Source organism: Cyprinus carpio, chromosome B5 (assembly GCF_018340385.1).
Source record: "Cyprinus carpio isolate SPL01 chromosome B5, ASM1834038v1, whole genome shotgun sequence".
Taxonomy (NCBI): Eukaryota; Metazoa; Chordata; class Actinopteri; order Cypriniformes; family Cyprinidae; genus Cyprinus; species Cyprinus carpio.
Genome location: NC_056601.1, coordinates 13,382,086 through 13,404,370, shown reverse-complemented (window position 1 = coordinate 13,404,370; position 22,285 = coordinate 13,382,086). Strand labels below are relative to the sequence as shown.

At 38.0% G+C, this 22,285-nt stretch overlaps 1 protein-coding gene across 10 annotated transcripts; it reads right to left on the bottom strand.

Moving 5' to 3' along the window:
- Window positions 1-83: 83 nt before the first annotated feature.
- Window positions 84-21,657, bottom strand: atxn2 (ataxin 2). 10 transcript variants are annotated; one of them, XM_042724487.1, is made up of 25 exons: window positions 21,132-21,657; window positions 19,267-19,300; window positions 18,970-19,029; window positions 18,759-18,830; window positions 18,472-18,622; window positions 15,224-15,238; window positions 13,089-13,213; window positions 12,846-12,937; window positions 12,549-12,737; window positions 11,676-11,842; window positions 10,609-10,824; window positions 9,236-9,418; window positions 8,972-9,151; window positions 8,745-8,852; window positions 7,956-8,026; window positions 7,530-7,879; window positions 7,218-7,284; window positions 6,567-6,707; window positions 5,790-5,807; window positions 5,071-5,143; window positions 4,619-4,812; window positions 3,495-3,597; window positions 2,102-2,472; window positions 1,861-2,023; window positions 84-808 (listed from the first exon to the last, which is right to left on the bottom strand). In XM_042724487.1, exons 1-25 carry the CDS (start codon window positions 21,248-21,250, stop codon window positions 780-782), a joined length of 3,291 nt encoding a protein of 1,096 aa, XP_042580421.1. In that variant the 5' UTR covers window positions 21,251-21,657; the 3' UTR covers window positions 84-779. The 10 variants fall into 10 exon arrangements, with proteins under 10 accessions (XP_042580421.1, XP_042580416.1, XP_042580417.1 ...); XM_042724482.1 differs by having other exon boundaries at window positions 3,471-3,597; window positions 21,132-21,656; XM_042724483.1 differs by having other exon boundaries at window positions 3,471-3,597; window positions 5,077-5,143; window positions 21,132-21,656.
- Window positions 21,658-22,285: the final 628 nt, after the last annotated feature.

Genomic DNA, 22,285 nt, shown 5'->3' with positions numbered 1-22,285 from the left:
ATCAACATTTAAAACTGAAGTAGTCTCTTCTTTGTTGTCAAGTGAAGTAACAAAATTAAAGTAAAAAACACAGTCAAGACGTGTAAAGTTTTTACAACCTTTTTTAATGTTTTTCATTTTTTTTAAATTCATTTATATTATCTACAAAGTAAAAGTTATTTTAACTTAACAGTTTTATAACGGTCAAGTCTAATGGGGTTTTGCCATCAGATTAAATTAATAAATAATTTATCTGCTTGTTTTTGCCGAACATCTTCATTAATGGAAGTTTCTTGTGTTTAGTTTGGTTAGAACCATTTCACTTTGTTGGTGTTGATTTACCCCAAGGTCTTGAGCACAGCTATAGCAGCAGCATTTAACAGTAACGTTAATACTGTCAATATACGGAAGTATTATCTTTAACTTAGGTGCAGACGAAATGTTCCAGTTATTTATGCACAGTTTTCTCACTCATCTGGGCTGTTTTGTTATTTTTAGGACCCACTGTAAGAGTTCTAGTGTCACTGAAACGTGAAAAATGATTCCTCGTTAAAACTCTCGTCTTTCTTTTTCTTTTTTTTTTTTTAAAAGCCAGAGTTCACCACATCTTTGCCTGTACGCGTTTCTTAATCACTGGTGGTGGTTAGCAGTAGAGCAGCATGATTGAGGTTCTCGTGGCCATTAAGGGAAGTTTAGAGACAGGTAAAGTTTTGTTGGCCAGTAAGTGGTAGGTGGGGCCAGATGGCTCTGCGAAGATCAGGAGCCACTCAAATCGACTGCTGTTCTCTGATCTTCATCCTCTACAGCTGCTGCTGATGGTGACCTTGCACTGAACAAAAACACAAAGATTTATATTATGACCTCCATAGCAAAATGAAAAGAGAAACAAAAAAAAAAAAAAAAACATTTACAATTAACAACCCTAGTCAGTATGGAACAAACATAACAGGCAAAACAGAACTGGCCAATCACTATATTTTCATACAAAAGAAGACAATAAAAAGTTGGTTTTGAGATTACATGGAAGTACACAAGTCTCTAAGAATCACTTGTTAAAACACATTTAACTCAAGTGGGAGGAGTCGCCTTATTCCCAAACAGAGGAATATGTGAGATACAGGCAACTACAAACCCAAAGGAACTGTGGCAACGTGTCCAAGATGCTTCAAGAAACCTACCTAAAAAGCTATGCACAAGTGCACCGAGAGCAAAAGCTGCTTTAAACGCAAAGGATGGTCACACCAAATGTTGATTTAATTTAGTTAATAGAAGTTAGTTAATAAAGGAAATCTATTTATGACATTATTTTTGACAGCATCCTCATTTTACAGCATTTTTACACAAGTGCCTAAAACTTATAACAGTACTGGAGCTTTTCAGGTAGGCTTCCTGAAGCATCTTGGAGACGTTGCCACAGTTCTTCTGGATTGAGTCTGGTTCAGTTTGTTCTGTTTCTTCATGTAATCTCAGACAGACTGATGACGATGAGATCAGATCTCTGTGTGGAGCACTGGCTGTTGTCAGACAAAAATCTCACTGGATTATTACAATTAATGGCAAAATGAATGTTTGGAAATGTAAAGTGATATTTCCTACTCGCACACTACAGCAAAAGAGAAATAACTGACTTAAAACCATTTTTAGCTGGTGAAAATACCAGTGTTCTAATCATTTTGGCCACCACTGTATATTTGCATACTATATTCACAGATATATGCATCTTATCTTTATTTTTTATTTTATTATCTGTGTTGCTGTTGTCCCCGTTCATCGGAAGTTCTTCTGTCACAGAAATTCACACAAATTCCTTGTGTGTGTAAGCATACTTGGTAATAAATCTCTTTCTGATGTGTGTTGAGTTGATCTGAGACAGGCCCTTACCAGGGGTGAGAGTGTAGGAGTAGTGTGTGGCTGAGGACACAGGGATGGGGTTGAGAGTACCAGGCTGGGGGCCAGCAGGAGCCTGTGTGGCCATCAACATCATAGTGGGGGGGTGGGAAGGAGTGCCATGATGTGGAGGCACCATCCCTGACTGCATGTGGGCCTTAAGAGACAAAATGAATCAATATTAAGAATTTCTTAGCCTTTCTATAATCCTGGTGTCTAACTCGTTAACACTAACCTGCTGCACATGAGCCATATGGTTAGGGTTATACCCATGCTGCATCTGCTGGGGGTGGATGTAGACAGCCTGTTGAGCGGAGGGGAAACTGGCTTGAGGAGACTGAGGGTTGGGGCCGGGGGTCATGGAAGGCGGGGTGGGTGCCAGGGCTGAGTACATCTGCTGCTGTGGTGGGTTTCCCAGATGGATGGCCTGTGCTGCCGCTTGGTGCTGAGGATGCTGAACCGGGCTGGGGGCCGGATGGCTGCCTCCATGCTGAGTACCCTGCTGCGGCTGTCCTGTCGGGGTGGCAGAGGGCTGAGGGTGCTGTGGATGAGGGTGAAGGGTAGAGCTTGGGTGGGGAAACTGCTGAGGAATGGGGGTAGGTGACACTGAAACACAGAAACAGACAAACACAAGCAGTTATAATATATGGTATCACTGCATTGACTCCAATGAATCCAATACACTTATGGCGCTTTTCCACTACACAGTACCAGCTCGACTTGACTCGACTCGCCTTTGTTTGGTTTTCCACTGTGTAAAAGTTGTACCTGTACCGGCTTCCAGGTACTTTTTTTCGTATCACCTCCGGCGAGGTTCTGAGCGAGCTGAGGCGATACTAAAACGTGACGTGAAAACATGGCAGACATCTTAAAAGTCAGAGAGAATCGTCACTATTCACTGCGTCATCACTGCACGCACCAGACGGAGTATCCTGAATAACCCCGCCAGCAGTGTTTCGTTTTGCTGCCCTCAGCCTCTCCAGAAACGATGTTTGTTTTCTTGCTGTGAGAAACAGCCAAATCACGAGGATCAAAAACAGCATATGCTCAATTTCCTCCATTGTCCTGTGTGTGTGGGTAGCGGCTGTGTGTCGCGTAGAAGATTACGTCACGGCAGTTTCCAGCGGCGTCGCTATGACGACCATGTACTATTGTGGAGGTACTATCTGCAATGGAAAACTGAGTGAAAAGCGAGCCGAGCCGAGGTGAGTCGAGTCGAGTCGAGCTGGTACTGGTAATGGAAAGGCGCCATTATAATCCAATGAATATAAGTGTAACCAAATAAAAACAAAAACAAACGACATACTCCAGTCTATTTTTTTAGAATGAGTTTTGTAACTGACATGTACACTTTTATATATTAATATAAAAAATATAAATATAAAAACAATTAAAAATCTAATAAAAAATGCAACAGAAACATCAACTGAAAATTAGATGCTATTTCATTGAGTCATTAATATGTGACTCATTACAAAGACCATCATTAATTGCTGTAGCATTGAGCTACTCAGAAGATATAAAAAGTAATCGTAAAATTAGCACAGATGCACTGTATGATAGTAAAGAGGTTAAATGGGCTGGCAAGGTTTAGGAGTTCTTACCATACATAGTATGCGTCTGCTCACCATACTGAGTGGTGGAGGAAGAAACCAGGCTGGGCTGAGCATGGCCAGGAGGGGTGATCATCCTCGCACTGCCCTGAATCATCGGACTGAACACATGCTGGGCCTGAAACACAGGAACTCGAGATTATATTAATGACTTAAACAAGAGGAGTGAAAGACTTCATACATAAATATTATCTGTCCAAAACACATTTTAAGACAATGAATTTAAGAAAATGGACTAAATACATTAAATCCACATGATCAAATTTTTTATGAATGGTATATGGTGAATGGCAATTCCTTTAAGACTTAAAAGGTATTGTTAATATTTATGTTCATGTTACATTGTATACAGCTGCTGTTTAAATAAAAACAAAAAAAACAAGGCAAACCATTTGGAAATTTTAAGAACTGTTTCCAGGATTAATGGGATAGATATTTAATAATAATTTAGTCATATTATAATTATATACATATTATACTGATACAATTCTAACATTCTTCTATTATTGAAAAAAAAAAATCCAAGCAAGTATCAAACCAAGCCATAAAGTTATTTGCAAAAGAATCAAAGATTCCTAATGGATCTCATAAAAAGTTCCATCTGTCATTTGATATTGGTGTCTTTTCCATGACTGGCATTTTAACACTGTTCTAAGAATAGGAATATAATGTTCACAAATAGAAGATTGTCAGGCACCACATTTATTAATGCTCAAGTTCTGTCCAAAACCGTTTACCATCTGAGTAGGTACTGCTTGACTTCAAACTTCATGACCTTGAAAAAAGTACAATGTAATTTTTTTTAAATCCAGGTGTACTTCATCTGCCATGTTGGCTTTGTCATGTGATCTATGGCATCAGCTGTGTCACTTCACTGCCATTCACAATTCCTCTCCTGTGGACTCCTTTTCCTCATGATATAGTAAAAAATGTCCACTGAATGTTCACTTCGGATTTACAACAGAAGTATAAAGTCATTCGCGAAGTACTTGCCTACTGTTTTATACTATAAATTTAGACATACCATACTGTTTTTTTTTTGTCCACTTTAAAGTAGGGAGGAAAGTGCATTTGGATGCCAGGAAATTTTTTTTTTTAGTAATTCTTCATTAGAAATGAGACCTCTAAAGTCACTGTACCTGTGACTGGTAGTGGGGCATCTGTTGTACCAGAGGTTGGCTAGCAAACTGCTGGGGGCTACAAGTGAAGTATTGGGTGGAGTAGGCTGGGCTCGGTCCCACAATAGGCGGCCCAGCAGCTGTAGCTGGATGCATCATTGTAGACGTGCCAGGTGGGTGATGCTGGTCTGGTCTTTGCTGTGGCATGTTTGGAACTGCAATCAGATACAGCAAAAGAAGAGAGAATGAAATGGGCATGATGTTGTTTCAGAGAAATTTTTGTTTCGTTTTGCACAGATCTTATTTCTTAACTGCACAGCCCTGCAAATATTATACAAAATCAATACACAAAAACATATAGCCTAACTCCCTCACAATGAAAAAGCTCATGACAAGAGAAAAAACAAAACAGCCTTAAGCTGCTCTATAAAAAAAAAAAACCAACATGCACTCTGAGAGTGAAGCATTCTCACCTTTACCTGGTCTGTAGGGCTTGGTCTGGCTCATGGTCATGTGAGGAACCTGAACATGGTACATGGCTGGAGGCTAAAGGATGAGGAGCAGAACTTGAGATGCAGAACTACATCTATATTCCGAGTTTTTCACAGTCTTGAAGAACACTTGCTGAACGCATCTTAAAACTACTGTGTATTATATTCTGTTGATTACCACTGTAATGCACTTGTGGCCCTTTCTCTTTTAGCCCACAGTGCTCGTGGCAAAAGGCTATTTGTAAACATTTCAATGTTTGTGGATTAATATGTTCAACCCCATGTTCTGTTTCTTAAAGACATGAATTTTAAGATGTGCCAACAAACTTCTGTCCTCTACTGCGAGAATACACACATTAATGCTTCTGACTGAAACAAAGACACAGAACGTTCTGACTTTTTCCTTTTCTGGTCAAGTGTTCATGCAAACAAAGCTTCAATACTTGTAACAAAACAAAAAAAGTACAAATGTTAAAACAAAAATTGATGACTAATTAAAAAAAAAAAATGTACTGATAAATTGTTGACAAGAAAAACGTATAAAAATGAATTTATTGACAACAGCATTAAAATATAATAATAATAAAACTGATCAGCCGCAGTAAGAAATGGACAAATCAACAACTGCTGGTCAGTAATGCAGATAAAAAAAACTCATACATGTTTTCAATAGAAAAAAAGAAGCTTAGAATTGCACAAACCTTCCAGATAATGCTTTTCTAATGGAGAGAGAGGAAAGAGAAAAAAGAAACAAAAAGACGAGTCTTTAGTGTAATAATCATTTGCTTTTTTAAGTATAAGATGAATTTTCTAGAAAATGTGCGAGTGATTAAAGATGAAACAAAAGCTTTTTAAATGATGCTGTAGAGGAAAAAAAAAAGAGACTAATTATCGCTTTTGAGTTTTGCAACTGCTGAAATGCATCTTTCCACTCTATACCACAATATGTAACAGTAAAGCTTTTATTTTGGTCAGTACAAAGTAAATTAGCAAATACAGTATCAAACATCAGTGAGGTGTAACTTCTCAGGCTGATGACAAACCATGAACTCCTTCCAAATTTTGGTAGCATGCTACCAGTCAAATTATTCTTACACGATCATGTTCTTGACCTTAAGGTGTGTTCACACCAAGTCCACATTTTTGCACAACAAACTAGTGCACACCTATGATTATTATTACTATTATAATTTTTTTTACACAATTCAGAATTTGTGCCATTTTATTTAAACCACACTTAGCTTCTACTGGCCCTTCTCACTGAACCAAAGCAAACATGTGCTGGATATACAAGCCGATGAAATGCAGCTGACAAATGAAAATGTAGGAGGGATGGCTGAAGCATGAATGCAATCAGGACATCAAGGATCTTGGCACATGAATGAAAATAAGAACAAATGTTTTGGGATAGATGTGGGCTTCCATGCACAGAATGAATGAGATTACACTAACAGAAAGGTTCATGTAATGGAGCTCACCTGAACGCCAGGACTGACAGGCGTCAGAGGGTACATCTGGAACATGGTCTGCCCATAGACGGCAGGGGGCTGCTGCACTACTATGGAAGGGCTGGGTTGACCCTGGGGCCGGGTTTGAGTGGGGGTTGTTGCTGGTTTAGGCTGAGGAAAGAGTTCATATAAAATAAAAGGAAGATAAATATATAAACATGTACATTTCTGTCCTATATTTGTTTGCCCTCTTCCAGAGAACCCAATGGAAAAACAAAACAACTTGAGACAACAAAATATATTGTACCTTAAATGGATAGTTCACCTAAAAGTGAAAACTGGCATTTTCTCACCCTCAAGTGGTTCAAAACTTGTGTGAGTTGATTTCTTCTGTTGAGCATGATATTCTGAAAAATTTAACCAAATAGTGGTGGTCCCCATTGACTTCCATAGTATGGAAATAAAAATACTATCAATGGGGGACCAGCAACTGTTTTGTTGCCCATATTATTCAAAATATCTTCTATGTTCAACAGAAGAAAGAAATTCATACAGGTTTGGATTAACTTTTTTTTTTTAAAAATTTACTTTTGGGTGAACTATCCCTTTAAGGTACAACATATTTTGACATTTTGATTTCAGTTTAAAAATCGTCTCAAAATGAACCACTAATTTACTTACGGGGGAACAAAACACCCTTGGGTTGAACTCCTTGGCATTGGGATTGAGAGTAGATTTTCTAACACTCCTAAAACGTGCATAAACAATAAATCAATGTTGTTTTATTCACAATATGACAAGAATATTCCTGAACACATTCCTGACAATACAATACGGTTTTGAATCACATATCTGATATGATTCATTTTACTGAGAAAGACTCTTTTAAGCAACTTTATCTTAAGAAAATTAATTTATCATTTTGACAATAAGTTCTGTAAGTGATTCACACTGGTAATGCTACAGCTTTTCCATTTTCTTCAGCTGACTCACTCTGCTACAGGGTCATTCTTCTCCTCCTTCTCATCCTTGTCTTTCGCAGCAGCATTGGCCAGAGACGAGGTGGTCTGAAAGACCTGAGACGTCACATCAGGCCCTCGTTTCTGCTCAGGTACAGCAGAGGAAGGAGAAAGCGAAGGGGTAGCAGATTTACTTCCTGTTGGGGTGATGCTCACAGCAGTGGAGGTTTCTTCACTAATGGTGGACTCCATGGGGACTTTAGGTCCTGTTGAATCTACAGTGCTCTTCTCAGCTGCTTGATCCTTTGGCTTTTCTACAAGGTCCCGTGGAGTCTTGTTCACCATGGGCTCAAAAAGTGGATCTGGATTTGAGCAAGACTGCAACTACAAATGATGCAGGGCTTCAATAAATGGAAATACAGTTACGAAACACACATAATGGAAGAGAAATTAAACTTACCCTAAACTCTACACTGAATTTCTTTAAATTATCTATTTGTTTCCTGTGGTCTGGGGCCATGCTTGGAGGTCCTAGGAAGATTTAAAAAAGCACATTTATTAAAAACAAATTACATAATTGCATTTGATTTTTCAGTTTTGATACAGCGTTTTCGAAATATACCATAGAGGCGAAACGTGATATTTAAAAAAATTAAATACTGATATTATGCTAAAACTTATCCAGCACACATTAGCTACATTGCTACTGTCACGCAAAATAATGCTGGAGAAATGACAGGCGAAAGTGAGACCCTCCAGTGTTAAACAAGCAAGTTACAATCAACAGCAAGTTCTTTTTTGTATGCTTTTGTAGAATTATGGTTACAAACTCTCTAACCTCCCTAAACTTTTATTTTGAGTGTAATCATTGGAAAAACAAGAGACAACAAGTTTATTTCAAACTTCTATAGATACAGGAAAAAATATTGGGAATTCAAAGAATGAAAATCAGATATTGTATAAGCCCTACTTTGATGCATATGCTGTACATACATTTGTACGGCAGTTTGTGTATGATTTGAAAGATGAACTAAAAAAAAAAAAAAAAGTCATTTCCTGCTCTATCTATATTTATAGTGTCAGCAATTCTGCAGAAAAAAAAAATGAATTCTTAGAACTGGCAATTTCTGCTTTCTTGCTTTTTTATCAACACAGTAAAATCGCATGGGGCAAAAAACAGCTTTAGCAAAAGCTCCAAATTTCAGGTTAAAAATGTCTGGTTATACATAACATCTCCACAGGTACACACCCTTTCCGATGGATCGAGCGACGCTTGCAGAAGCTTCAATAGGTTTCACATTCTCCTTGTTGGCATTGGGAGAATTTTGTCTCATCTCTAGTACTCTTGATTCTTTGGCTAGTTAAAAAAAATTAACAAAAAATAGGTCTGTTGTGAGATCTGGTACAGAGGAAATTAATAACATATATTATTAAACGGCCTTAAAATGGCAGATATTGTGTAAGGGACGTCCTTACCCTCTTCAATTGGAGATGCTTCCAGGTTGGTGGCCGGATTGGCTGCTGTGGGTGACGTCGCTGTTGTGGAAGCTGTCGCAGAGTCTACTGGCACTGTACCAGCCTGAGGGGAAGACAGGCAGGAGGGGCTTGGAGCACCTCCGCCAATGCTATTTTGTCGAGGGGATCGAGGTCTGTGTGCTAAACAAGAAGTGGAAAAAATTAGTCAGCAAGTCATTCTGAATGAAACTGAAATCTGGGCACAGATTTATAATCTAGACATACCACCACTGACAACAGATGACCAGGTTCCCCCAGAAGAACTGTTGCGAGTAGGAGGGGGAGCGGAAACCTCCACTGATGCACCTTGGGACATATAATCAGGTGGAGGAGGGCCACCGCCCCGACAAGAGGCCACTCTATGAGGTCTAGGAGTACGCTGTGACTTGGGAGACATTCTTGGAGGACCTGCTTTCACAAACACAGGGATGAGTGAGCTTTGAAGGAAGAAACACACACGCTTTAGAGCATCTCTCGTCAATGTGTAGTGTGTAGCTACAGTTGCTGTGTATGTGACATTCAAAATACCAAATATGAAGCAAAACCTGGGAAAAACCGGGGAAAAAGACTAGAAAAAACAAACAAACACACTCATAGCTATGTATAACAGCACTTTGTGGTTTAAATACATCTTGGACACACCATGACACATACCAGAAAATGTAGTTTTAACCAAATTTGAGCAAGTCATTAATTTCAGTAACTGTCATGTACGGAGTACCAAACATCACATGCAGAAGAAAAAGATTAAAAGAAAAAATGCTGTGACCATAAAGTAAGACTTTGTTCTCACATTTTATTAATGGTTGCCTTTCTACTAATTCATTCCTTTGTTTAAGTTAAATTGTGGTCATGATTTGTTTTGCCTTGATTGAACTAAAAACAATTGAACAAACTAATATAGCATGGCCACAATTTAACTGAAACTAAACTAATTAATACAAAGCGGTCATGATTTAACCAAATTAAAATTAGGAAACTAATTAGCAAAATGCGGCCATGCTTTAACTAAATTAACATGAGAGAATGAATTTGTACAACGTGGCCACATGTTTACTAAAATGAAGCAAAAATTAGTACACTGTAGCCACAAATTAATAAGTCGTGGAAACAAATTCTCAGTTTGTTGCCACAGTTTTTCCTCAGCATGTCATGTGCCTTTCTCCATATTCATGAAATGTTAATGGATAAGAATGTTAATTCTAATCAGTCTACCTGAAATACATTTGAACTGAAGAGGCTGTGACAGTTTCTCAATTAATGTGTGAGAACATAATGTCAAGCCAACGTCAGACATGGAAAGAAACACTTGAGCATTGCAAGTGGTGTCCCCATGGCCAAAACACAACGCCAACACTTACACACACACCGCAGAAAATGAGTGAGTGAAGCGTGCCCCAAATTCACTTCAATCATGCATAAAAACAGGGATAGCAATAGAAAAATGGAACAAGAAGAGAAGTGAGTAATTTTATTAAACACCAGGAAAGTCCCACAGCTGTTAGTGGCAGCCTTAATTCAGGCATTTGGATTGCAAAACTTGAACCTGAGCAGTGGTACCACAACAAAATAGCTGCTCGGTCTGGAATTTCTGATACCTTCTGAGGACAGGCGTTTGGGCATGGTGGACAGGGGCCCTGTAGAGCCATGAGCAGAGGGGAGAGACAGGGGCCGAGAGGGCCTGGATGGGGGTCTGGAAGGAGGCCGGGTGGGCGTGGCCGCCCGGGGCGGGAGAGAGTTGGTGGGGCCTGACTGGTAACGGGATGGAGGGCGGGAGGAGGGAGATGGGCAGCGCGAGGGCCAAGGGTGTGCACCTGATAGAGATGAAATGAGTCGAAATGAGAGGAAAGAAAAACTACATTTGAGCAAGAGAGTGAAGGAAGGAACAAATGATCATGTAAATTGAAAAGAAAAAGAGAAGAGAAATGTTTGAAGGCATTATAGAATGAGCAGCTTAGATGAGAACACTGACACTAGTGAGGAGAAAAGGTCCAGAGAGAAGTAATGGAAGAGTATCGGGAAGAAATGAGTTGAGAAGGAATGAGCAGACACTAAAGAACAAGGATGAAATGCAACAAATCACATATTGAGATTTCTTTGGTTAATTCTCAGGCAGTGAAACATAAAACACTGGGAAACAGGACTTCAAAGAAAGAACATTTGGAAAGATCAATCAGATTCTCTTGGAACAGCGGCAGTCTTGGCCTGTAGTACTCCCTTGTCCAAATCCTTCTATCATGAAAGGACTGAAAGCCAGAGAGATGATCTGGTAGATCGATTGTTAGTGAAGGAGAGAACAATAGATTAATAGATAACATAAGCCAAGGGAATAGATTCTCCTTTTTTTATATTTCTCGTTCTAATTTCTAGCATTTTAAGTGAAATTTTGAGCTCTGTTTCATCAACTGATAAGAATTGATTCCAATAAAAGTGACACCAGGGAAAACTTTGAGACATCTATCAAAAAATATCAGCACATTGCTTGTCTAGCTGTGCTGGTAACCACCACCGATAATATTTCAACATAAAGTTTGTTTGCATACATTACTAAAATTGATGGTGTAATAAAGGTACCACAACACTAGTCACTAGTTGTTTTGGATACCCAACATGACCCGAAATAAGTCAAGGTACAAACAAAGAGTTAAAAAAAATCATCTTATACCTCCATTAACCACGCGCTGATCCATTGCGTTGTAGTCATGAGGTCCAGATCTGGGTGCGGGTGGCCCAGGGCTGCACTGCACCAGTCTGGGTGAGTTTTGACGACCAGCTCCCCATGACATCCCTGGTTCTCTGTTCCTCTGACTAGGGGGAATGTATTTGTTCTCCCTGTTGAATTAAACAGAATTAAGAGGCAAACTTGGCATTGAAATTAAACTGACTGATCAATACTCTTCAAACTGAAAAATAATTACATTCTAGCACCAACTAATAACAACTAAAAACTGTTGTGAAGGCGCAGTCACATTAGCAAAGGTCATTTTTTTCATTGTCAACAGTGACTGAAGCACAGCTCACACAGAAGTCACTTTCACACTAAGCAGCCTTCTGTTGGTCAACATGGGGCAACATTTTTCCCCAAGGGGATATCTTTTGCCCTGAAGCAAAGTTCCCATTTGTGTGGTTTCCTATTGAAATGACTCAATTTTGCCTGCAAAACTTTGCAGAACAACAATAAATTTGCAGACATTTGTTGCTATTGCCTGCGTTGATCCAGACCAAGGAAGGAAATATAACTGTTGCACAAAATTTGAGCAGATGAAATAACATGCAACAAGCTGCCATTTAAAACCAGCACGTTTTTGTATTCTTCAGGGATATGTAAATATATTTCAATCTGAGCATAGCCTTTGAAGTTAATCAAAGGGATTACATGAATCGAAGTATACATGGCAGCCACATGCCTCCAAGCAGCTATTTTAGGCATGCAGGCCAACTCCTATCTACTTGAATAGGGAACTACAGACAACTCTGAAACTGCTTACCAAACTCACATTTAAGTAACATTTTAAATCAGCAATAAAATCGCCTTCACCTGTTGAGGCTGTGAAGCTCCCTCTCTCCACGAACCACAGCAGTGTATTTCTCTTCCTCAGAGCGGTCGTCATTTTCCAGAGCCACGCGGGCCTTATAGGTGGCACTGGCTTCGATCTCCTCCGCCAGCTGGGATGCACGAGCCTCCCGCTTGAGGAACTCCTCAGAATTGTCTCGCTCCAAAGGAACCCTGGAAACAAAAGCAAAAAAGACAACTTAAGAGACAACACATACCTAGGATTTATACAAATATACATACTCATCAGATGTGATTTATAGCACAAATGAGAGGACTTACGTGTACGAGGACAAGCTGCTGTCATAGGTGGACTTCACACCGTATGTCTCCTCATTGTATTTAAACATCTCATCAGGATCCCAACCATTTGACTGAGGGAGAGAAAGTTTCAAAAATGGGATTACGGTTTCACCTCATACCTCTTGTAAGAGCTTTAATCATCTAAACATTGTTACTGCTTATGATCCTTCTAAAATAATCCAACATTATATGTCCAGCCTGATTTGTCGACTGTTGTCTCACCAGATCAGTGTCAAGAGACTCCATGCTGCCGGAGATATGCTGCTCCCCTCCATCCCAGGGTTCCAGATCCTTCTCTTTGTGCTCTCCATTCAGACGGGCACTTACTGCACTGTCTGTGAAGTTGTCTTTACCGCACACCAACACACAAGACAAACAACAGGATTCATATCACTTGCATCATGGTGATGCAAAAGCACACAAATGCTTATGGAAGGAACATAAAACGGAAATGAAAACAAATTTATGATATGGGGAAAATAATGAAATGGAAAACGGGTGATGATTTCTCAAAAGGACACAAATGGTGGTGCAGGGGCAAGGATCTCACATTTAGTCAAAAGACAGCAATCTTGATTCTGAGCTCACTGCATTACAAACACATTTCAAAGGCCATGTTTTCAGAAAAAAGGTGGACCTGTATTTTTTTTCTGACATCCTGTTTATTTTCTCATTGAAGAATTAAGCTCTTGTACAATGACCAAAAAACAAATGAGTGATTCCTCTCTCAAAGCAGATAGAAAACACTGCTCCCTTTAAAGTCATTGCAAACAGTTAATTAAATCCTAAAGCTTAAACTTAAGATGCAATCACATTTTCTGAATTTTCATAGGCAAAACCCATTAATTTTAATAGGAATCTACACAATTCAGAATTTTGCGTGAGGGCAAAAGACTTTCCTGTGGCTTCCCCATGCTTGGTTTGAAAGAATTTTCTGTGTTCGCTGTGCTTCATAAATTGCTACATTACTAACAATACACAATAAACCTTTATGTCTGCAAAATTTTACTGAATTTTACTAATGCTACTGCACCTTAACACTACAAAATAAAATGTAAATTGAACAGAAACACTAACTGGAAAGTGAGATTCCTGAGAACATGACCTTCAACAGTGTCTATCAGAGGTTAAGGGTCACAAAGAACTCAAGAGGAAACACAGTATTACAAGAATTAGGAAAGAATCAATCCATGTGGGTATGTTAAACTCCCATGACGCCATGCATTTCAATCAGAAGTTTTGAAGAACTGATAAATGAAAATAACTCATTTCATTTCACTGATTTCAAATGCTGTTGTATGAAAAACAATGCCAATTAGATAAAAGTAGTTCTGTCAAACGATTAATCACATCCAAAATAATTTTGTTTACGTGTGTGATATATATTCATTATGTAAACATAAATACACACACATGCATCGTACAGAATTAAGGGAAAAAATTGTTTATACATTTAAAATATTTATATATAATATCAATTATATTAATATAAATATATACATGAAAATATTTTCAAAATATATACCATACATGTGTATTAATATATAAACAGTTCACACATTATGAAAGCAAAAACTTATTTTGGACGTGATCGATCGTTTGACAGCACTAGATAAGAGTTTTCAACAGTTATTTTACAGTTCATGTTGTTTTCATTAAATTAGATTTTGAAGGAGAAAAACATGCAAACAAATTAAAATTAAATCACAACCTAAAGAATTATGATCTCCCACCAGGATTCATTTAGATTAAGCATACTGTGACACTCATGAAATGAAACGGCCCTCTAATATAACATTATCAGGATAATTATGTAATGACAATCAAAATGTTACAGTAGCTACTTGCAGCCAGCTTTGAGTGGGTTTGACACTTGTGTGTTGCTTGTTTGGCTTTTGGTATGATGATGGCAAATGCCATTTCATCTTTATATGAACTAGCTGATCATTCTTGTATCTGTCCCATTTCTGTAAACACCCTGCATTCTCAGGTGCAAAAAAATTTAAATCTAGTAGCTAAAGTCTTTCCTGAGGTGAAGTACTGTACAACACAAACCTTCTTGGAACTTAGAAATATCATCAATGTAGTCATATCAAACATTCATATAACTGGCTAATCTATGTAGAACACAAAGAGAATTTAAGAAGCTGATACCGTATGCTTCTTTTGTGAGGATAATGAAAAAAACAACATCCTCTGACTTAAAGGCTGCATCGGTGTGACAATAACAAAAGCATCTCTGTGTCAAAATGCCTGCAAGTCATGCACTATTCACCTACTCAAAGAATGCCGCAAGCAACTGAAAAGATTTTGCATAAGAAAATATACTGGTAAAAGAAGAGGAGGAGTTGCATTACCTGCATCTGATGAGACTACACCCATTTAAGAGAAAAGAGACAGAATAAAAAAAGGGTCAGTTTTATAAAAGTCATTGACCAGGTTCAACTAATGCATTTTTTGCACCTACAGTTATAGAGACAGGCAGACAGGGTTGGATTGTAGATTGTAAGGAAAAAACATACACACACACTTCAAATTTAATGCAAGTTGCAAATGTCATAAAAAAGCTGCTTTTAACAAATGAATTTTTCAACAAAAGGATAAAAAGCTGCCACACAGGAGTATGTCTGGAAGGATCATTTCCTAAGTGTATTTTGCTTTCCTAATGTAGTAGCATTCTAAATATTTTATGAGTGATTTGCAATGTCTTTGATCCATCAAAATGTCATCCCCTCTCCTAACACCACACTTTGAACTTTTATCAAATAAGCATCTTATTCAGCAGTAAAGAAAACATAATTGCAGGACTACAGCAGGCACAGTCCATAATGATGTTTTTCATGGTCTGCACTGACACTGCAAAGCTCACAGATCTGATTGCATAACACTGACCACATTTACATGCACATCACAGATTAAGTTTATGGTTTTGGTTAAGCTTTTATTCCATGCATCAAAAATCTTGCACAGGGCTCCTCTACATTTTTTAGTCAAATGTAGGGCTTTTCTTTTTTGTTTAGTTTTTAAGATCGAAATAAATAAAAAGGAGCACCTCACACTAAGGGCATACTACAGGAAAAAAATTGTATTTTCAGAGATTTTGTTGACAATGATAATTAGACAATATTTTGCTGAGTGTTTTTTGCAAGCATTTACACTGAATGCATTTTTAATCATAGTACTTTAGGTACATGTAGGTGGCGGCAAGTTACTGTCTTAATGAGTTAATGAGTCATTCACTCACTCAGGATTTGTTTGGCTAATTTATTCAACATGAAGCAAGTGACTGTTTTTATGAATGGGTAATCAAATTAAACAGATTTGATCAAAATGCAGATTATTACAATAACATGCCTAAAAATTTAAATTTTAAAGGGTTAGTTCAATTTCTGTTAGTACAAATTCTGTCATTAATTACTCACCCTTATGTCGTTCCAAACCTGTAAGACTTCCGTTCATCGGTAAAATAATCCATGTGACATCAGGGGTTCAATCGTAATTTTATGAAGCTACAATAATACTTTTTGTGCACTAAAAAAAAAAAAAAAAGCAACTTTATTCAACAACTGGTCTCCTCTGCATCACCCTAGCACCATTTTGGAGAGTATCCTCTGAACGTAAACGGTGTATGCGGTTCTGTGTCAGCTGCGCCAAGCGGATGGAGGGTCTGAGAGCTCTCAGATTTCATCAAAAACATCTTAATTTGTGTTCTGAAGATGAACGGAAGTCTATCGGGTTTGGAACAACATGAGTAATTAGTGACAGAATATTCATTTTTGGGTGTACTATCCCTTTAACTTTAATTTATTTAATTTATTGAACCATTATATAAAATCACAAGCAATTACACAAGCAATCCTGCTGATATTTGGGAAAAGCACTCTTGCTTGTGTTATACTAGACACACATCATATGATAAAAATATAACAAAAACTTATGGGGATATAAATGGCCATGCATAACTTTAATTTTTGAGCATATAAATGCTTACATCACACAGTTAAAACGTATACTCTCAAGCCATGTTTTTGTTTGTTTGTTTTTTGGGCGAGTGACATACTCCATAATGTCAGCTTGCACAATGTTAAAGCAATAATTCTGATATCATCATAGATCATATATAATTGCACACCCCTACGCACAAAGAACAAGTTCACACAATTTCAACATATAATATTTCACAGAACATTTTAATCAAACACACCATACTACTCACTCACCTCTGGTGAAGCATGCAAAATGTCACATCTAAACAAATCTAACAACCTTACATTGAACTATATTGTCATATTTTTAAGTAAAATTTAAGAATTCTCAAAGTGTAATGCTTAGCAGAAAAATACATATTTAAGACATTTTAATGGCACTAAAATCAGGAGAGTTCGAAGACATGTGGAAACCCTGTATGAGGCAGCAAGATATTATGATGACTTCAACTATGTGTACTGACTTGTGTACATATTCATTTGAAGGTTTAAATTAAAAAAAGGAGAGAAAACATCTCCTTGCTATAATAATATGGGTTTGGCAGCAAGACATTTACAAATTTAACAGAATATGTCATTTCTGTAAACATTAATAACATAAAATCGAGAAATAAGAAGAATTGGATAAAATGTCCAGATACTCAATATGTATCAGATTAAGAACCAAAAACGGCCTAAGTCATTAAAAAAAAAAATCTAATGTTTACACACATTTAACAAAATCTGATCTGCAGCTGACACCACAGAAAAAAAAACAGTGTAAATACAGACATGGTTGCTTCCTATTTACTGTAAAAGGGTTGCATTGGATATAAGAGCCATTTGGCTCATGCTTACAAACAAAAAGCAAAACACCACACCCTCTTATTAGTGACAGTCTTTAACTCAACTCTAACAACTAACTTAACCTGAAGTGCGCGTTAAAAACAAAACAAGATAAGACAATGTGCATGAATTATATCATAAAGCCCATCACAGATTAAAACAAATAAGAGGCGTTAAACTAAAACAAATATGTAGAATTGAACAATGCCACTGAACTGGTACTGAACTGTTGTCAACCATGAGAAACAGGTTCAATACAGGATTATTTCATCCAAATTACCATATAATAGTCAGGAGCTCATAGAGAAATAATTGCATATTTGTTCTGTTCTTTGTACTTATCTACTGGCTAATACAATACACGGTGCAAGTAAAATGTTTGCTTTTTAATTGCCGACCACAGTCTAATCATATTGGTCTTCTATAAAATACATATACTGCAGTCCTCTAAATATACATCACCCCATCTGCCACAAAATATAACCTAGTTTCTGTAGTTACAGCAACAAAAAAAACATGTTGACTTTACATCTTGAAAAATCTGTTCTGATGGTTGATGCCAACTCAAAGCATCATTACTTTGAAATGTGTAGAATTATGTACAAGACCTTACAGATATTTGTTGTGATGTCAGTAAATGGATCAGTTTTCCTGCTATTTGTGTTCATAGATTAATTGCTTTGGCATTTCATACCTACACAGCATCTATACTACATCTTATCAGAGCCTATACTGTAGCTGTAAAGGAACCAATAAAGAAGCAATGACAAACATTTCTTTAACAAATGTCTCACCTTTCTTGGCATAGTTGAGGTCTACATCTTTGAAATGAACTACCACAACATCTGAGGACTTGAAGATGATGCTCTCCACAATATCCTCACGGCGAGGGCCCACATTAGGTTCTACACTCTTCCTGTGTGCAGCATCCAGGACAATATCACACTGCAGATGCACAGAACAAAACCATACAGGGAAAAAATGTCATATGTGCATAGATGTAGAATAAAAGTGTTTAACACAATTTTTTTTGCTGCCTAGTGATTTAAATGTTTGAGATTAAAGAAATTCCTCTCCTCACCTCTGGGCCATAGGTCTTAAAAACTCCTTCATAGATCAGACCGTTTTTAACCTTAAGGTCACATTTGGTACCCTGTTGAGTAGTGGGGCACAAAACCAAATTGTATTGGTTTTATTTTGGTAAAGAGAATGATAACATAAAAACAAAAAATATAATAGCCGCAATATGAACAAACAAACATTTATTTTCAGTCTTGTGCATTTGGACTCACCACAACTGAGGTCAAAACATGAACCATCCTCATGTTTGCATAAACTCCACTCAGGGCCACTAAAAGATAATTGAAAAAAAGAAAGAACTTTATTTTGATCTGCGGTAAAGCATTATATAATAATATTTATACTGTATTCAATTTAATTGGTTCAGCAGTGTACAATGATATACAGTTCAACAGGGGACTTTTTCATGTTTTCTCAGTCGGCTTGAAATGGAGAAATTTTAAAAGCGAGTCAATTTAGAAAATCGATATTATGAATAAATAAGACAAACTGAAAGAAATGATACTCACAGCAGTGGAGGGTCCTTTGGCATTGTTGCGTCCTCTGGGAAGAGAGGAAACAGAACAATTGATAAGCTTGATAAGAGATAATTTATAATCAAATGGATACATGGAAATGTTTGATAAGCTGCAGAGCTAAAAATGATTGTTACCAGGAACAATAATTCATGTGCTACCGATGGAACTGTCAATTGCACATGCACTGGAATACACCCAGAGCTGCAATGACAAGGGAGTGACAGATAATCATATGCTTCATGCATTTCATTGTGTAAAGAAGCGCTTGTGAAGTTCCCAAACAACAGGCTTAGGAAAAATCAGCATTTCGCTGAAAGGACGTGATTCATAGCCAATGACGACATTATACCTCAAACATGAGAGAATGAGAGCTCCTAAATTATAAAGTGTTCATCTACACATGTTGGATGAAATATCAATTAGGTCTCTAATGTGTAACAAGAATGAGTTCAGTGCACATGATCTGGGTACAAACTATCAAGTGCTTCAAGTCCATTAAAATAAATTAGAGAATAAAAGCTGTGAATGACAGCCCCTTTTCAGCAGCCAAAGTACAAATCAAATGCTGCATTACAGGCGGTGTAAGGCTTCACTGCACCACTCATGATTCCCCCAGTTTCTACAAGTCATAATACTCTTGTGTTCCGTGTAAACAATGACATTGAATGACATTTTTTTTCACCATGCAGGCCAATAAAGACATTTCCACGTACGTTTAAAGCACATAAAAAATCCCATCAATATTATTCGTGTGTCACAACGTGCTCTAAAGGAACACACTTACAAAAATGTCATCCAGCAAGGACGGACTTAATACACGCAACCTCTTGGAAACGTCAAGGTTGATACAGTGGTCTGACTTTCCCATGTGAGCGCGCAACGCCTCTCATCGGAAACGCACGCGACTGACAAATAGTTCCAGCCGTGAAGCGTTCGTTTCCCAAATGGACGGGAAAGACGCAATTCTGACCTGTGTCCTCGAGTTAACCAAAATCAAGAAAACCAAAAACGGAAGCTGGGTTAATACCATTTACAAGTGACACAGAGAACTAACACGTGACTTCTCCTGTGGGATGATGAATTCCCATAATGCCGATTCACAGGCCCTCAGAGCGGTTTAAACATCAGCTGACAGTTCTTAAACGTTAGATGAAAAAGAAAGAAGATCTGTGCATTTTGTTGGGCCTGACACAAGTCAAAGGCAAACGATGAAACGATGCAGACATAATGTGATTATCTTCTAAGGAGCTCCTGACTGTATTTTCAGCTATTCCTAAATTGCATTTATCAACAAACTAGACTGTCATGCGGATAAGAGCGACAGATAGTAACGGTGTAAGCAAATAAACGCTGGCTATTTAGCTAGCTAATAACACTACGACGAATTGTGTCAATGCTAGCTGATACTCTCATTTTATGGCTCGCAAATCATTTCTTTTAAAGTTGCTCAAATGTGAAACCCATTCAATCCCATTATACAGTCTGAAACGATAAAAATGCATATGTCTTGTGGGGTATCAGTCATATTTCACCGGCAAAAAGACACTAACAAGGTATTCACCCTGAACGTGTTCATCACAGCAGACAACCCGCCCCTCTCAAATATTCACGAACATATTGTCCGCTATCAGCTGTTATTTTATAACCGCGATGGATTTGTGCCCATTAACGTGTGAACCTCTGTTTTGTGAACTTGGCCTATATCGGCCTACTTGCGCTCAATCCCGACCACTGCAACTTCACAACCTGCGTTTTTAAACTACGACATAAATGCAGGCATGCCGCATCCCCCGCTAGATTCACGCTCGCCCGTCCTCCAGATTAAAACCCCGTCGTGTTGCAGATTCGGCTCTCACCTTCCTATGTTCTGGCGTCCGACGCCTCCTCCTGCTCCCCCGGTACCGGAGGCCGCAGCGGCTCCGCTGTTGCTTCCGCCGGGTTTGCGATTACCACCGGCCTGCGGCTTCATGGACATGGTGATCCCATAAACGACAGCTTGAGCAGAGTTTTCTGACTGTTTGAGAAAACGTTTTACACCGCGGACGAGAGCAGAATATGGTATTTGACGCGTTAGCGGACAGTTGATCTAGTGACAGTCAACGTGTAAAGCTACTCCTCCAGTTATTCAAGTCTCCACTAACGCTGCCTGCTAACGTTACTTCAGCTAGCTCTGCTGCTGATTTAATTCCTGCTAAACAGATACAATTTAGCCCGTTTTAAAACCAGAGCGCGGACTATCCATATGGTTTAGATGTCAACAAAAAAACCAAGCCGGTAATTTCGCTTTTTTGTTATTTTAAGTGCGATATTTTCAGTGATATACACAGTTCACGCGGGGCTTCAGCACTGACCGATAGACCTAAACAGTCTGAAAAGCCACAAAAAGTGGCGGAAGGATATATATACACATCCCAGGAATGTGTGTACTCCTTTTGACGGTTTTATTTGTTCTACGGAGAAATAATTATCAGTACTTACTGTAAATATGCCTCGAACGTGATACGTCATTTAGTTGATAATGTAAATTAATAAATGTCGGTTTTGGTGAACAGTGCTCTTATGTGGAGCGCACTATTTTCAGCAAATGCACGGGTCACTTTGAACGTTTGTGCTCTGACGCTACTAGGCCAGTGACTGGTGTAATGTATTTTGTTAAATTCCTCAAGCACTATGCGCAGTTACTCTGATCATTGTATTTCTTTGATTGTTTGTTTAAATCTGCATTTTGTTGGTCTTTAGAGGTCTAAGCAGTGGTTAAAATACATTGTTATCCTTATGGAACCCAATCCGTATGGTTCTCCAGATAAAGTTTTTAATTGTTTCTTTTCTCTAAGCTTGTAGTAAAATAAAGTCTTGAGAAATATATTTATTCACTCATTTTAATATGTGGTTATACATTCCTCACTGGTTGGTAGCAGTTGGGCAAACTGAGTTGAGTTCACTTTTGAACATTTTGTGAAGAACCACACAAATAAAAAAATAAACAAATTGTAATACATTTGATAGGGAA

Excerpts from the sequence above, each read along its gene's own strand:
- atxn2 (XM_042724482.1), bottom strand. The coding sequence starts at position 21,250 with ATGTCCATGAAGCCGCAGGCCGGTGGTAATCGCAAACCCGGCGGAAGC. Across the intron at positions 9,152-9,235 it reads GTCATCTGTTGTCAGTGGTG|CACACAGACCTCGATCCCCT; the intron begins GTATGTCTAGAT and ends CTTCTTGTTTAG. Across the intron at positions 6,708-7,217 it reads CAAGGGTGTTTTGTTCCCCC|CCTAAACCAGCAACAACCCC; the intron begins GTAAGTAAATTA and ends CTCTTTCCTCAG.